The sequence below is a fragment of the Pelodiscus sinensis genome, chromosome 3, assembly GCF_052426305.1.
Source record: "Pelodiscus sinensis isolate ZL-2025 chromosome 3, ASM5242630v1, whole genome shotgun sequence".
Classification (NCBI taxonomy): domain Eukaryota; kingdom Metazoa; phylum Chordata; order Testudines; family Trionychidae; genus Pelodiscus; species Pelodiscus sinensis.
Window position 1 is genome coordinate 63605744 of NC_143054.1, and position 15469 is coordinate 63621212.

A 15469-nucleotide genomic window follows, 5' to 3' on the forward strand; every position below is an offset into this window, starting at 1 on the left:
CAGTCACAAATCTGGGCTGAAGAGCTGATCATACAACCCATGGTCTGCATGCTCTCTTCTCTTTGTTCAGCTGTGCACCCGTGTCATGTACACTGAGTTCTTCTTCTGTGTAAGTCACTGAGAGGCGCACCCAGCTCTCATTGTTCTCATGCATATTAATTTCTTCTGCTCATCTTTGCTGCACCTCCATTTCTTGCCTCTCAAACGTGCAAGTAAAGATTACATCAGACCCCACCTGGCTCCAAGTCTGTAACCTTGATGCTCCTCTCCACCTGGGCATAGACATTCTTCTACTCACACTCTCTTATCACTTCCACATGTCCACTATTCACCCTTGTCGCATGATGGAATGTTACAAAGCTTAAAGTTTGTACCAGCAATAACTGGATGTTACAAAGCTTGCAGGAAATTGCAGAACTTGAAATATTACACGGCTCACAATAACAGAAAAGTGGTAGACAATAACTGAAACTTACATGACTTAGAACAAGTGAAAGTTACATGACTTACAATAGCAGAGAATCACAGGACTTGTAATGCCTGAAATGTACATGACTTAGAATAACTGAAAGTTAAAGTTATTCGAGTTAGATCCACATTATACTAGATTGGGCAGATGTTTTACCCAACACATAGGTCAGAGACAATTTTTAGTGCAGACAGAGGCACTATCAAGTTGAACTTACATGAACCTAACTTCGTAGTGAAAACCAGGTCAGAGGGGAAAAGACACCCCAACACAGAAGTAGATTAGAAATTAGATTGGCCTTCATGCTGGTAGTTACAGATCATTTCACTTTATAGCTGGATTCTTTGATGCCTGTAGAAAACTCCATCATCTAAATTCCAATTTGGATAGATACTTCAGTCAATGTTCAAAAAACATGCACAGGACATGCCAATGTAGAAGAATAAGAAACTATATTTATTTTTCAATAAGCTGAGGGGGAAAAGCCATAAACCAAACTGAGTTCAAATTCCATCTCAGGCTATGTCTACTCTGGGAAGGTTTGGAGACAAAAGTGCTGTTGACATGTAAAAGCTGGCAAAAGTGAAAACTGGTCAAACTGGTTTTTCTGCCTCTCACTGATGACATTTCAAGCCACATTGCTAGCCTCCTGTAGACAGAGCAAAGTAATGTGGGTAAGCATCCCACAGTGCCATGTTGAGGGAATTGAGCTGATCCCTGCACTTCTTGGGAATCTGAGTTCTCCCACCGCATTCTCAGCTGCTGGGAGCAGCATCATGAGTAGCTCTGTGAGCTCTCCATGCTGAGGAATGTCAAAGCAGCACAGCAGTCTCTCCAGCCTTCCCCCTGCAGCAGTTGTTTGCCTGCTGATGTGTTTATAGCAGAGAAGAACAGAAGCATTCCATGACTTTCTCTTTTTGTTTGTTCCCCAGATGGAACAGCTCACTCAGCTATCAGATACTGGAATTTGAAAGGGGAGGGGTGCATGCCTGCAGGAAAACAGAGACCAGAAAACACTCAGTGGAGATCACAAAACACTGAGCACAGCCATCAGAGCAGGCACTGTGGGATGGGGGTGGAAGCCGGTTGACTTGACAAAACAAACAACAGAGTTCACACTGCTCCTTTTCAACAATAAAGGGAGGAGAAAAGCAAAAAAACCTCTCAAGCTAAAACTGGGTCCCCTCCATCCCCCAAAAGGTTGCATTGTAGTGTGAACGCTCTCACTGTTTTGTTAACAAAAGGCAGTTTTTTATGAAAAACAATGGCTGTGTGATGGAGACGCTCCAGCGCCCCGCTATGGAGCTGCGCTGTCCCCGGCACTATGGGGAGAGGCGGCTCTCCTGCCGTGTCCCCGGCTCTGCCGCACCTGCACCAAGGCTGTGCAGGGCAGAGCGCCGGAGGCCTCGCCTCCCTACGCACAGGACGCAGCATCGGCGGGCCGTGCCGGGGGAGGGGGAGGAGTGGCGCCAAGGTGGGGAAGATGGGGAACGGGCCGTCTGCGTCTGCCCGTCTTGGACGCGCTCACTCAGTAGCGGCTGTGGATTGGGCGCGCAGCCGCCCTGCCCCTCCTCAGTCAGACGCTGAGCCAGCAGGACGATTCAAAAGGACATCACCGGCTGGAGGAAGGGGAGCGGAGGAAGAGGCTCCTGAGGACACTGGACCATGCTACGGCTGGGGAGTAGACGGCTGACTGAGGGAGGTAGGAAGTGACCCAGGGCACAGCAGAGGATGCCCGTAGGTTGGTGCGTTACAGGTAGTTACCTCCACCAACCGAACCATGAGAGAGATTCCTTCAGTTCTTAGGGCTCTGGGTCGGGGCTCGGAGTGGGGGTGGGCCCGAACCCCCCATCTCCCTTGGCCGAGGCGCTGGCAAGGCAACCAGTAGAGGACTCAGATTGCACAGGATTATACCCAAGGGACTAACTACACGCCTAGAGTGACATTTCACCAAAGGGTGGTGGGCACTGTCTCGCCTGGGGGGGGATGAATCCCCTGTCCCGACAGGAGGGGGGCAGCGACCCGGGCGGTGGGGGACTGCCACTGCTGGGTCACAGCTGCAACTTCAGTTTCCAAGGAGACAAGGGCCTGATGTCATCCCAACAAGAAAAAGACAGCATATCTTTCCAAAGAGACAAGGGCCTGATGTCATCCAAACAAGAAAAATACACACTTGTCCAACCCTGTGATGAACTGTAATTGTTTTTTAGTGCCAATTTTTTTTTTCCAATGGTGATGTGGAGACTAAGCAAGGAAAATCTAGCAAAATGAGACTGTGTGAAGAGATGCTTTGACGTACAGTAATTACACAACACCAACCAAGGGGACTTTCTTTTCTACCCCATAATTTTGTTGTTATAAATACAAAACACGCGAAGCCACATCCAGCAACTACAAGGAAATGTTGTTATAATTTTCATCCCAACTGTCACTTGCAACTTAAATCTATCCTCTAAAGTTGTTTAGCATTTCAAGCCCTCTGTTGTTTTTTACCTCACTATATACTCAAACCTCAGCTATAAGGTAGCACCTGATCACAGAACTGAATTGTCCTATTCTAAAATCTGTATGTGCAATCTACTGAAACTACAGTACATTCACTAAAGCTGTAATTAAATAGATCATTGTATTGGTGCTACTATAGTTAAGGTTGAAATGACACCTGAATTTGAAGCAATTATGAAGTGGATAAGACTTGCCCATCACTACAAAATTAAACCAATTTAAGCGGAAGTACAATCACAGCAGTAATTAAGGCAGGTTTTCATGTCCACACTGAGCTCCTTCTGTCATCCCTGCCCGACCTCTCCCGTAGTGCTTCCACTGACTTATTTGTATGCGGCCCCTGCCCCAGGATCGACAATCTGAGCTACCAGCCCAGTGCTGAGACCTCCCCCCTTAACCTCCAAGCCCAGGAGGGCTCACATCTGGAGCAACCCTCACCCTGGGGCTGCGTGCCCAAGTTGATAGCCAGGGGATCCCAAGGCCAATGGGGGAGGAGAAATACTTTAAAAGCAGATCTTGCAGACTGTGCCTCAACACTGAAGATCCGAGGCTTCTCGTGAGAACTGTGGTGCCGGACGAATTTTTCCGCTACGGGGATCGCTGAGCAGCCCATCTCCACCGGAGCTGGGGCTGCAGGAGGAACTGAAGCAAGCGAAACACGTTTGCGGTGAGAGGAGCGGCAACGTGTGGGCTGGGGTGTGGAGGTGCACGCGGCTAAGCCAGCGCTCGCAAACGCGCCAGTGCTCTCCATGGCGGCTCGCAGAGTGAATCACGTCCTGTTTACAGGACTAGATTCAGCCGCTCGGCCCAGTGTGCTGTGGTTTCCCAACAGCCCGGCCTCTCGGAGGGAGCAGGCGGGGGAAGGCGCGCTGCGTGTCACTCGATCTCGGGCCGGGAGGGAGGCTCCCCCTTGTAGCTGCCCCACTCCCGCCCTGAGCGCAGGAGCGAAACGCGTAGAGCAGACACACGTGGGGGAGCCGCCAAACTTTCCCGCCTCCTGTCATGGGACGTCCCTGCTGCGGCTGCGCTGGCGGGGCACTGCTCTAACCTGCAGGCGCGGGGCAGGCATGGGGAGGCTACGCGGGGCGCCCGGCCCCTGGCTGGAGCTCGCCGCGCTGCTGTGCCTGGCGCACGCCGCCCGGGCCGCCTTCCAGCTCACGCTCCTGCACACCAACGACGTCCACGGGCGGATAGAGCAGACCAGCCGCGACTCCGGCAAGTGCCGTGGCAGCAGCAGCGGCAGCCCCCTGGATTGCTACGGCGGCGTGGCGCGGAGATACACCAAGGTCGAGGAGATCCGAGCCACCCACCCCAACGTGCTGCTCCTGGACGCCGGCGACCAGTACCAGGGCACCGTGTGGTTCAGCTACTTCAAGGGGCGGGAAGTGGTTCGCTTCATGACCCTCCTGGGCTACGACGCCATGGTAAGGGGCTTAGGCGCAGCTGCCTCTCTCCTGGGGGGGCCACGGGCGGCGGCGGCTCCGGGGCAGGTTGGCGCTCTGGGGCAGCGGGTGAGAAGTGGCGCACGTGAAGGGCGCGGCGTGGTGGTGTAGGTGTGCAGGCTGATGAGGGCAGGTGGGGGTGCTCAGATAGTAAACCCCCCCCACACACACACACACAATGAAACCCCCAGAGAGGCAGGCTCAGAGCTCACCGGAGCTCCGCGGGTTGGTCTGTTGAAGCAGTGAAGAATGGTGTGAACCGGCTCCAAAGGCCAGGCGGGATGCGGGAGGGGACAGTCCAGCGATACTGTACAGCAGAACCTCACTTCGGAGCAGCAGGGGAACGGAAGTGGTTCATCATGACTCTGACTTGTTCCTAACTCTGAGCAAGTCGCTGTGGTTCTTTCAGAAGTTTACAGAATGAGCACTGACTTAGTATAATGTGGAAACTTTACCTTGCAGAAGAAAAATGCTGCTTTAAAGCGTTTTAATGTAAATGAAACGGGCACAGAAATAGTTTTCTAACCTTGTCAACGTTTTTTAAACTTCCCTGTAAGTAGTTTATGTTGAACACAGCACTGTGCTGTGTTTGCTTTTTCTTTTTGTATTTGCTGCTGCCTGACTGCATATTTCTGCTTCAAAATGAGATGTGTGATTGACCAGTCAATTCATAACTCTGGATTTCTACTGTTGGACCAACTTCTATTAGTGAGAGACCAGCTTTTGAGATGCATTAAGCTCTTTTTCAGACACATTGTCTGTTGAGATCACCATTGGAGACATAATTGGGGGTGGTTTCTCTGTTGGGTTGCTCCAACATATCCAGAGGCTAGGTTTACCTCACTTGTGCTTGTGAACTAATGAACTGCCTTCCTGAGAACAGATATATTTTATTAATTGTCTCTTGATGTCAAAACCAGTTTCATGGATCTTCCAGGAAAATCCTGGAATGCATACAAAACCATTTGGAAATTGAACAGTGCTTTGTCTCCAAAATGTAGGACTGATTTCGAAATTACATTGATCTGCATAGTACAGTAGTGGCTTTTATGGGCCATAGAATAGTCTTGGTGCAAGGCATTAGCCTCTTCTGAGACTTTTTGTATAAATTTATCTAACGTGACACATGAATCCTAATTAAAGGCTCCAATCCCAGTTTATTATTTAGAGAATTTAAACTACTATAAAGTTACATCTGTAGCATAAATTTCTGCATTTAGTTGCTTAGATTTGTTTGTGAAGGAAACCCCATATGGAGGAAACTCTAGGACAGGTATAAGGATCTTGCGCAAAACGGGAGTGACTACACTACTTCTCTTTGCACAAAAACCTCTTGCACAAAAAAGAACCACAGAAGACATGAGAAGCAGTATTTCCCCACTTGCAAGCACAGAGTCTAGCTGTAGAAAAAGTGACGAAAAATCCTATGGCACCTTACAGACTAACAGATTTATTGGTGCATAAGCTTTGGTGGGCAAAGACCCACTTTGTCAGGTGCAGCCAATAAATTTATATGCCAATAAATCTGTTAGTCTGTAAGGTGCCACAGGACTTTTCGTCGCTTTTGCAGATTCAGACTAATAAGGCTACCCATTTGATAGCTGTAGAAAAGAATTTTTTTAATGAAAGGAAGGACGTCACCTGATATTAATTAGTCAAAATGCCACAAGCAAGATTCATACTCATAAAGCTGATAGCAGGACACACTGCCCCGCATACTGTGTGGTGAGCCTTCTGTCTCCTGTTCTTGAGTGCTACAATCAAAAGTTCCTTTTTTTGTGCTCCACTGTGCTTTTTTACCATGTCCCACTCTCAGTGGTGGTTGTTGGTCAGTGTAGACCCAGGGTTCAGAGATGTGAATTCACCTCCCATCTAGGGAAGAAGGCACATTGTTTGCTATGCCATCTGCGCACTTGTGCTGGATGGCCACACCACCAATCACTTGTCCCTCTGTGCTAGCCAGCACACCGCTATCCGCTTGTCCCACTCTGCTGGCCAATCTTGATCATCTTCTGCTTCTTCCTGCCTCTTGTATAGGTCAGTCTGCTGTCCAACCACGACTGACTTCAGTTTTCATTCAAACACTTCACAGTAACAAAAGGCTCCTAATGAAACCTATTTAGCTCTATCTTTGAACAGTGGGGAGGAGCAGGTTAAACCAGACAAGGTTAAACAGTCTGGGACACCTGTTATTTTCACAGGAGTCTGGAATGTGAGACCATTTAAGGACCTTTCAGTTGAGGGTGAGCTCATTTGGGACAGTTATGCACAGTTCTGTTCCCCTTTATTCACATCATGAAGATAACATTGTCATTCACTATCCCTGCATTTAGTACTAACATGATTTGTAACCCAACACCAGCTTGTCAGGGCTGTTCCCCACTCTGGCGCTTTGAGGACAGAAGGTTGGGGCCCGCAAAAACTTTTAACATACCTTTCCTCTACAGGCTCTGGTTATAAAAACTCCCCCAGAGTCACAGATTCACTAACTTGCCACCATCAAGTGATTTTTATCCCTAAAGTTAAGGATGAACACTTGAATTCTCCCTCATGGATCCCCCAAGCTCTTCTGCCCCAAAAGAGCTTGACAAAAGAGAGAAAAACAAGCTGCAGCCTCTGGTAGATGACCTCTTAGTTTGAGGCATGCAGACACAGACCTCCTGTACTTTCCAGGACACAAGAATCAAATCATCACCTTAAAGTAACTTTTATTACAAAACAAAATATATACTTGCTAAAGCATACTTGGTTTTTAGATGTTACAGAGCAACTAAGGAAAACAAATTAAAACAGAGAAAATCTCTGGGAACAATTTTTAGATGGTAAATGGGAGGGGAGGCTTAGATTCACATAGAACAGTTCAAACCAAACCACAAAATAAAGAAAATACCCTGATAGTGACTAGATTTGCTTTTTCCCTTTACTTACTCATGATCTTCTTTTGGTTCAGTCCTCTTCCATGCCCTGAATTCCTTGGCGGTATGGTAGTCCTGTCTGGGGTTAAATCATTCTGTGCAATCTCTCTCAACTTCTGATTTAAGTCTCCCACACAAAAAAAGCAGGTAAGATATCTATATCCAAATCAGATTTCAGCACTCTGTCTCAATTGGTTCTCCTGGTCCCTTGCCAGCCACCTAAGTTTAACTCTTTAATCACCGGGTGCTGGTCAGCACTCCTATCCATTACACAGGCAAAAGTTGATCATGTTGAGCAACATAGCTCTAAATGCGAGGGATCTTGGCAGGGTAGTTGTGTTTATGTGACTAGTTTACTTCTGAAGCTTCTCTTCCACTCCTGCAGATAGCTGCCAGGGGAGAACCCATTCAGATGCTGTTCCTAACAATAAAAGAAGTGGGACAGATTCATAGTCTAACCAAAGTTTTAAGCATAAATGTTCCTTCAGCACTTAAGGTTCTGCCTACGGGCATGTGCACTGCTTTTCTCCTGCATAAGTCTCAGAGCAATTCACAAATCGGGGGACAACAGTCTTTCTGACTCGAGTGTGAGACCTGATCCATAGCCATACTCAGAGCCCACCTACTGGAATGAGTCCCATTCAAAATCTGGCTGCTGCCAGAGGCAGTGGTGACATTAAGGATTTTATTGAGCTGGTACAAAACCATTAAAAGTTAACCAGTTAAATGATTAAAATTATATTGTTTATCCATTGGAGGGCTGGTGCAGATGAGCTGTGGTCCTACCAGGGCTGTAGTCCTGCTTTCTCTGTGAGGTAGGGATCCTGCCTGCAAGCTGTGATGGATACAAGCAGGGGTCGCTGCAGCTGAGGTCCAGCCCTGGCCATTCCAGTTAACCAGGCTGATAAACTTAATGCTCAGGTAACCAGTTAACCTTTTATATCTCTAGGTGACACCCATTTTATTACTTTTAGCCAACTTACCTCAGATGTGGAAGACTCTGGTTTGATTTCCTACTCTGCTTGCTGGAGAAAAAAGGATTTAAATGGGGGGTCTCCTACTTCACTTCTCAGGAGTATGCACTAATCACTCAGATATTCTGATATGGGGCTCCCTCGGTCTCTCCTGTTGTGGCTATTCAACTGTGGATAAATGACGAGTAGTTGGAGCAGGAGAACTGTTGTCACATCCCAGGGGTTGCTGTAAAGTTGTAGCTCCCTTTTCCCCAACAAATTTAAGACCAGGAATAGTCTAGCCGCACCTTAAAGACTAACAAAACATATATATGGTATTGTGAACTTTCGTGGGTACAACCCACTTCATCTTGTCATCTGAAGAAGTGGATTGTACCCACAAAAGCTTATGATACCATCTACGTGTTTTGTTAGTCTTTAGGGTGCTGCTATTTGTTGTTCGAGTTTTGCTAGTTACAGACTAACTTGGCTACTTCTCTGAAGTTTTAGAGTAGAGTAATGCAAGTACCGGAAGGGTCTACTGTAAGGATTGAGTTCCTGGGACTTTGCTAGTTTTCTTGGGTTCAGATTGCAAGCTCCGCATTGGAGAGGAAGAAAAATAAAATTGCTGCACACTGTGCAAATTACTGACTGTCCTTGTTGTGACTCAAAGTAAGTTTGAAGGAGACTGTGGCATTGCTGCTTGCTTTCTGAGATTCATGAAGCTGGTGTTCCCTTCAGCATTTGGACACCATTTTATAAAGACGGAGAAGGGTAAATTTTCTGGGAATATGTGCATGCATGTCTGTCTATATTTTGCATTTGTATTTGTGATAACAAGAATAAAAAGTGGAAAACCACCAATCTGAAAAGTGTTGTCATTAAAAACTCATTTTAAAGACCGTATTCACATATTTCACATTCTAATTTGAATATTATGATATGTGTACAATAGGGATTAACTGGTAAGCCATTAGGGGTTGCAGCCCTTGGTGGCCCTGCTCCCATGGAGGTGGCTTTGCTGTGGGCTTTGCTGTATAACATTTTTAAAACTTTATGCTGCAGAGCCTGCAGCGTGTGGAACAGTTGTGAATTTTTAGTGGTTTCGTGTTTACATTTTTAAATGGATTTTCACACCTCTGGTGTACAAAGAGAAATTTTAGCCTATGTCTATGCTTGCAAACTGACAGAGGCACACTTATACTCAGTAAGACATGGGTGCAATTTATGGGAATAGCCTAGCCTCCCCTTGAAAGTTTGAACCCCTGGATTTCATACGTGAGGTCTGCTTAAAGCTGCATACCCTAGCTCCAAAGGCAACTCTTAACTGTAACAGAGTTTGAGCTGTTGCAGCTTTGCCTTTGGGGCAGGGAGTTTGTTATAAAAAGAGAGAAGCAGGTGATTAAGAATAACAAGACTGGTTATTCAAGTAATTGAAGGATCATTAGAGCATTATGAAAAGATTGCCAGGTATTTAAAAGGTGGGGGGGGGGGCGAGGGGAAGGCGCAGGAGAGAAGAGTAGCAATGAGTGTTGTGCTGACCAGTACTGTTAAACTTTTAAATGTTCTTGAAAAAAGGGTAAATAATGAGGTGGCAAAATTTGCAGATACTACAAAATTACTCAAAATAGTTAAGTCCAAAGCTGACTGCAAAAAGTTACAAATGGATCTCACAAAACCGGGTTATTGGGTAACACATTGACAGATAGAATTCGGTGTTGAGAAATGCAAAGTAATGTACGTGGGAAAAATATAATCCCACTATATTTACAAAAATGAGATCCAAAATAGCTGTTACCACTCAAGAAAGAGATCTTGGAATCATTGTGGATAGTTACATGAAAACATCTGCTCAATTACACTTTGAAAAGAAAGGACTGAAGGATCAAGAGATATGTCAGAGGTCTAGAAAATCACGAATAATATGGAAAATGAGGAAATGTTATTTACTCCACTAATATAACGCAAGAATTAAATTAAATTTATAGGCAGCTGATTTAAAACAAATTATTTTTTCATGGTCTACCTGTTGGAAACTCTTTGCCAGGAGATGGTGGAAAGGCCCAAACTGTAACAGAGTTCCAATAAGAACAAAATAAGTTCAAGGAGGATAAGTCCATTAATGGCTACTAGCCCAAGTGGGCAGGAATAATGTCCCTATCTTCCATTTGTCAAAAGCTGGGAATGGGCAACAGGGGATGGATCATTTGATGAATGCCTCTTCTGTTGACGCCTTCTGAAGCATCTGTTGTTAGCAACTTTTTGAAGACAGGATACTGGGCTAGATGGACCATTGGTCTGGCCTAGTATGGCCATTCTGCTCTTATATAGAGCCCAAAGGTATCTGCCTTCTGCCGAAACCCACTAGACCCCACTCCAGTTCAAGACCTGAGAGAGAGCCAAGGAGCCCTGATGGGGTCGGGGTCTCTCCATCAAGTTAGTAACAAAGTAGGAATATACTGGACATTAACATTTTAAGGCTAACCAGTGTTCCTTAAGTAACTTAACCACATGATATCAGAATGTTTAATATTAGAGCTAAATGGGTCTAATATTTAAATTTTTTCTTTCTTTTATGTAGGAATTAGATACAGTGCTCCTGTCAGCTAGTTGCTAAGTTATCTGTCAGAAAACCCCTAGGCTGCATCTAGATTGGCATGATTTTCCGGAAATGCTTTTAACATGTGTCCTGTCCTGTGCTTAAACTGAGAGTATAAAAGAATAAAGAGATGTTAGACTATAGAAAGAGTGTGTGCTGACTGCTTTGATACTGCAGTGTGCCCCTGAGAATGTTAAACAGAAGCTTTATGCCTTCTGAGTGGAGTTCTGGGAGAGAGGTTTGTTTAACTCGGTATCTTTGTATGTGTGGGGGTGTCAGTACTGTTCCAGGGGCCTAAGGCTGCATCCCATTTCTGAGTAAGGGTAGCAGACTGAGTCAGTGGTCAGGAAATGTTTCTGGGGAGGAGCCAATATGGCAGCCTCCTGAGGGTGTGGAAAAATAAATATATCTATCTTAAATGTTCTGGATACATGGTAAAAAAATTAAAACATGTTCTGTGTTCAAAATTAACTTGTATATTCAATAAAACAATTACTCTCTTTAGTGTTTCTTGTTACCATGTTTTTTAAGATGGTGGAACTTGCCATTCTCATTCTTACACACCTCGTTTTTATTGTTGGATTAGAAGAAGAAAACAAGCTTTCCTGCATTTTTGAACTCCTAGTCAGTTTCTTGACTTTGAATGAACTAGTGATTGAACTGAATCAACTGCAATGAAGAACACACTTGTCCGCGTGTGCCAAAGAGGCTATTGCAGTCAGATGTTGGGTTGGCAGTTCAACACATTCTGATTCCAGGTGCTTAGCTTATAGCTTCCAACAGTTCAAAAATTTGACTTTCTCTGAAACTTGAGCAGTAAACATGTTGTGCTTCTTATTTTGAGTTTAATGTAACTTATTTTAATAGGTTACAGGATGATTAGGCCTTAGCATAAGTTGTGACAGATATGGCAATTTTCTATAATGTCCTAGCATTGTAAGGTCTGGATGACTAAAGAATTATATTGAACAATGTGCCAGAAAAGAGTGGACTTTTTGGACAATATGTGTGAAATGGATTTCATGGGAAGTACTCGGAGAGGTAAATGCAAGTTTCCTGCCTGTGGTTTTGCAAAAACCCAACGGTTGGAAGCTGCATCCTGAGCAGAAGCCTTTATAGGTGATCACCTATTCAGATTAAAGGCCCAAGCTGTATCAAGGGAAGACTGAACTATTCATGTTTGCTTTGTTTCTGAATCTGAGACCACTATGATCTTGTAACTATGGGGGAAAACCACAGCTGTCGGGTTTTGAAGGACTGATACCTTACCAAAAATTAGAGAGATCTCTGGTAAGCTTTTTAGAATGTGTGAGGTTCTTTTGTTGTTTTCGTTTTCGCTGCAATTCTTTCACCTTGTGTGGTTTTTTTGTTTGTTTTGTTTTTGTTTTGAAAGAGTCGTGTTGTAAGTGCTGGCAATTAAGGCTGTGCAAGGAAGCAAAGCACAGATGCTGGCCACTTCGGATAGTTTGGCTTGCTGGGAGTATCACAGTTTAGGTAGGCAGCTGTGCAGCCTGGAAAAATTCCTCATCAGGAGGAAGAAACAAGTTTCTGTCCAAGAGAAGCAATGGTTGAGGAGCTGGGCATCTAGAGTGAATGCCCTTGAGGGACCAGTTGAAGCAAAATGCAGGACAATGTAGCACTTGAGGGACCATGGAGGGGGAGTGCAAGTTCAATTGCCCTGGAATGTAACAATCAGAATTTTCCCTTTAAATGAGTTTATTTACAAAAAAGTGTATTTAATTTGTATACAGGCAGTCCCCAGGTTACATTGATCCGACTTACATCGGATCCCTACTTACAAACGGGGTGTGGCAACCCCGCACTAGCTGCTTCCCCCCAGCAGACCAGGGAGATGTGAAGCTAGCGCGCCCCCCCCCCCCCCAGCAGACCAGGGAGACGCAGAGCGGCTTTCCTCAGCAGACACCTCAGCTTGAGAATAAAGGACTGAGGGAAGTGAGGTGTGGGAGAATAAAACTGAGCTCTGGAGAAATGTTTGGCTAGAGTTTCCCCTACAATATGTACCAGTTCCGACTTACATACAGATTCAACTTAAGAACAAACCTACAGTCCCTATCTTGTACGTAACCCGGGGACTGCCTGTATTAAAAACTTGATAACTTGACTTAAACAAAAAAATTGTGTTATCTATACTGGAGAGTACCAGAATAGGTATGTTCCTTGTTTTCTTTTTGCAAAGCATGAGGATGCAATGAGTATGTGAAGTGAGTTTCATTCCTTTTTGCATACAACTGATTGATTTGTCTCAGAAATAAAAGTTTGCCCTAAATTTGTAGTATCCTGGCACCACATTCCCCAGGATACAGTAGGACTCCTCAGATAGGTAGAGGAGATGCAGATAGTATTCGTTCAGCATTGGTAGCCACTTCCTAGATTAACACTGACTTCAACAAGGCCATGATTTCACCCTCAGTGTGAGTTCTGCCATTGATTTCAGTTGGGCCATGGTATCAGCTTATTTTTTGTGCAGTTTTCTGTTTCACAGATGGTGAGAGTTTGGGAGTATCTTTTAATTCTTATAAGAACAGGTGATATAATACAAATAAGTGATAACATGCAAATACGCTGCTGGATCCTGTCACAGTTCAGATCAACTGCATCTGCAATCCCCCTCGATAATCCTGCAAGGGCACACACTCTTAGGCTGTAGACTCCCAGCTATCCCTTCACTTGGGTGTTGTATCTGCCTGTGTGTATCTGCCTTCTGTCTAAGGGTTTTTCTGCATTGCATGGTTCCCTGCCTGCCTATGCTGTGAGTTTCCCAGAAAGTCAAACTGCCTCAGCAGACATGCTTGCTTTCTCCTCAGAGGCATAACAAGCCATATCTGAAAGTTAACACACAGCCCTTTTTAAGTAAGCACATTTATTCTTATGTTGAAAGCATTACAGATAAAACATATTTAAATAACAGTAGATAAGTTTACCAGAGATAACCCTGGCTCCAACAAGGGCTCTGGCAGTTCATCAGTCTCTAAACCTCACCAAGTAGTTTTTGTTTTCATTTTACATTCAGAACAAGAACCAACATGAATATGTGAGTCATTCCTTTATGGGCTTCCAATCTAGTCCTCATGTAATAGACATAGCAGCAGACAAAAGTCCTTGGGGGACGTTTCAAAAGGCTGAGTTCTTCCACAAAGTGGGAAGGAATGTTTACAGATCCCCTCCTCTTACTTGTTTCCTGAGAACCGCACTTAACTTTAGAACAGTGGTTGCCAGCCTTTTTAAGCATGACATCACTTTTGAATTTAAGTGTAATCCAAGATCTACCTCAAACCCAAACACCCTTGCCCTGCCTCCTTTGTGCCCCTTTTCCGAGGCCCTAGCCCCTCCTCACTCCATCCTCCCTCCCTCCCACTTCCCCCCAACTTCACTCACTTTCACCAGGCAGAGGTGTTGGATTGGAGTGCAGGATCTGGCCTTGGATTAAGGGATTTGGAGTGTGAGAGGGGCTCTGAGTTGAGTTTGGGGCAGGCTGTTGGAGTACGAGAGGGGGTTTTAGGTGCAGGCCCTGGGATGGCATTTGGATGCTGAGGTGCTCAGAGCTAGGGCAGGGCTTGAGGTGCAGGAGGGGGTTTGTGACAGGGTAGGAGTTTGGAATATGGGCTCTGACTGGGCACTGTTTACCTCAGATGGCTCCTGGGTGTTGATGCAGTGGGACTAAGGCAGGCTCACCCCTGCCAAAAGCAGCCTGCCAGTTCCCTCCACCCAAACCCTGTTGTGCCCCCTCTCTTATCCTGTATCCTAGCTCCCCAGAGCAGAGGGGGGCATCTTGATGTCAGTGCCCCTCTTCCTCCCGTGCCCTGCACAGCACGCAGGAGGTTCCCATGAGCAGCAGTGGAGGGAGAGGCAGCTGAAGTGTTGGCACTTGATAGCCTCTTGGCCAAACCAGTCAGGATCACCTGTTAGAGGCTCCAAGATCTACCCGTAGATCCCAAGCTACTAGTTGGTGACCGCTGCTTTAGAAGTTTATTTTTTGTCTGGGACATTTGTTCTTTGAAGCACATAACATTTCCTGTGAAGACATGAGACATTCCTCCTTCCCTCTAGCCAGATCTTAAGTTTCTTTTGATAAGGTTTGTTAAGGATATTGCAGGAAATGGCCATATCTATCAAATACAATAATGCATGTTGTTAGATGTTATTGGGGCTATCATATGTTGGAAAACAAATAACACATTGATAATCACATTTTGGTAAATTTTTAAACAACCATTGTAGTCTGTTTACTGAAAATGTCAGCCTGATTGAGTTAACTGCTAGTCTCTTAGGGTATGTCTACACTACAGCACTAATTTGAATTAGCGCATCTAGACTTAAAAACTAGTTCGAATTAGCGTTTTGCTAATTCGAACTAGCGCGTCCACACTGATTGCACGCTGGGTCGCATTTAAGGGCAGCTGAAACCGGTTCCGGCAGGCCATCAGGTCAGTAGTTACTTTGTGTGGCTTCTGTCTGAGGCTATCTGAGGCTCGTGCTTAAAGGGACCCCCCTGGACAACTGGTTCTCAGCTTTTCCGCTTGCTTGCCTACCTCGCTGAGGGACAGCAAAGCGTTTTTCTCTGCGCC

General features: G+C 45.4%; 1 protein-coding gene across 2 annotated transcripts in view; it reads left to right on the forward strand.

Moving 5' to 3' along the window:
* The first annotated feature begins 3748 nt into the window (after window positions 1-3748).
* The window catches only part of NT5E (5'-nucleotidase ecto), a 52085-nt gene continuing 40364 nt past the window's right edge, over window positions 3749-15469 (forward strand). The window contains exon 1 of one of the 2 annotated variants that reach the window (XM_075923841.2): window positions 3749-4398. In XM_075923841.2, the coding sequence (XP_075779956.2) occupies window positions 4042-4398 (357 nt within the window). In that variant the 5' untranslated portion in view covers window positions 3749-4041. The remainder of the gene's footprint in view (window positions 4399-15469) is intronic. The other variant, XM_075923840.2, reaches the window with a different exon arrangement.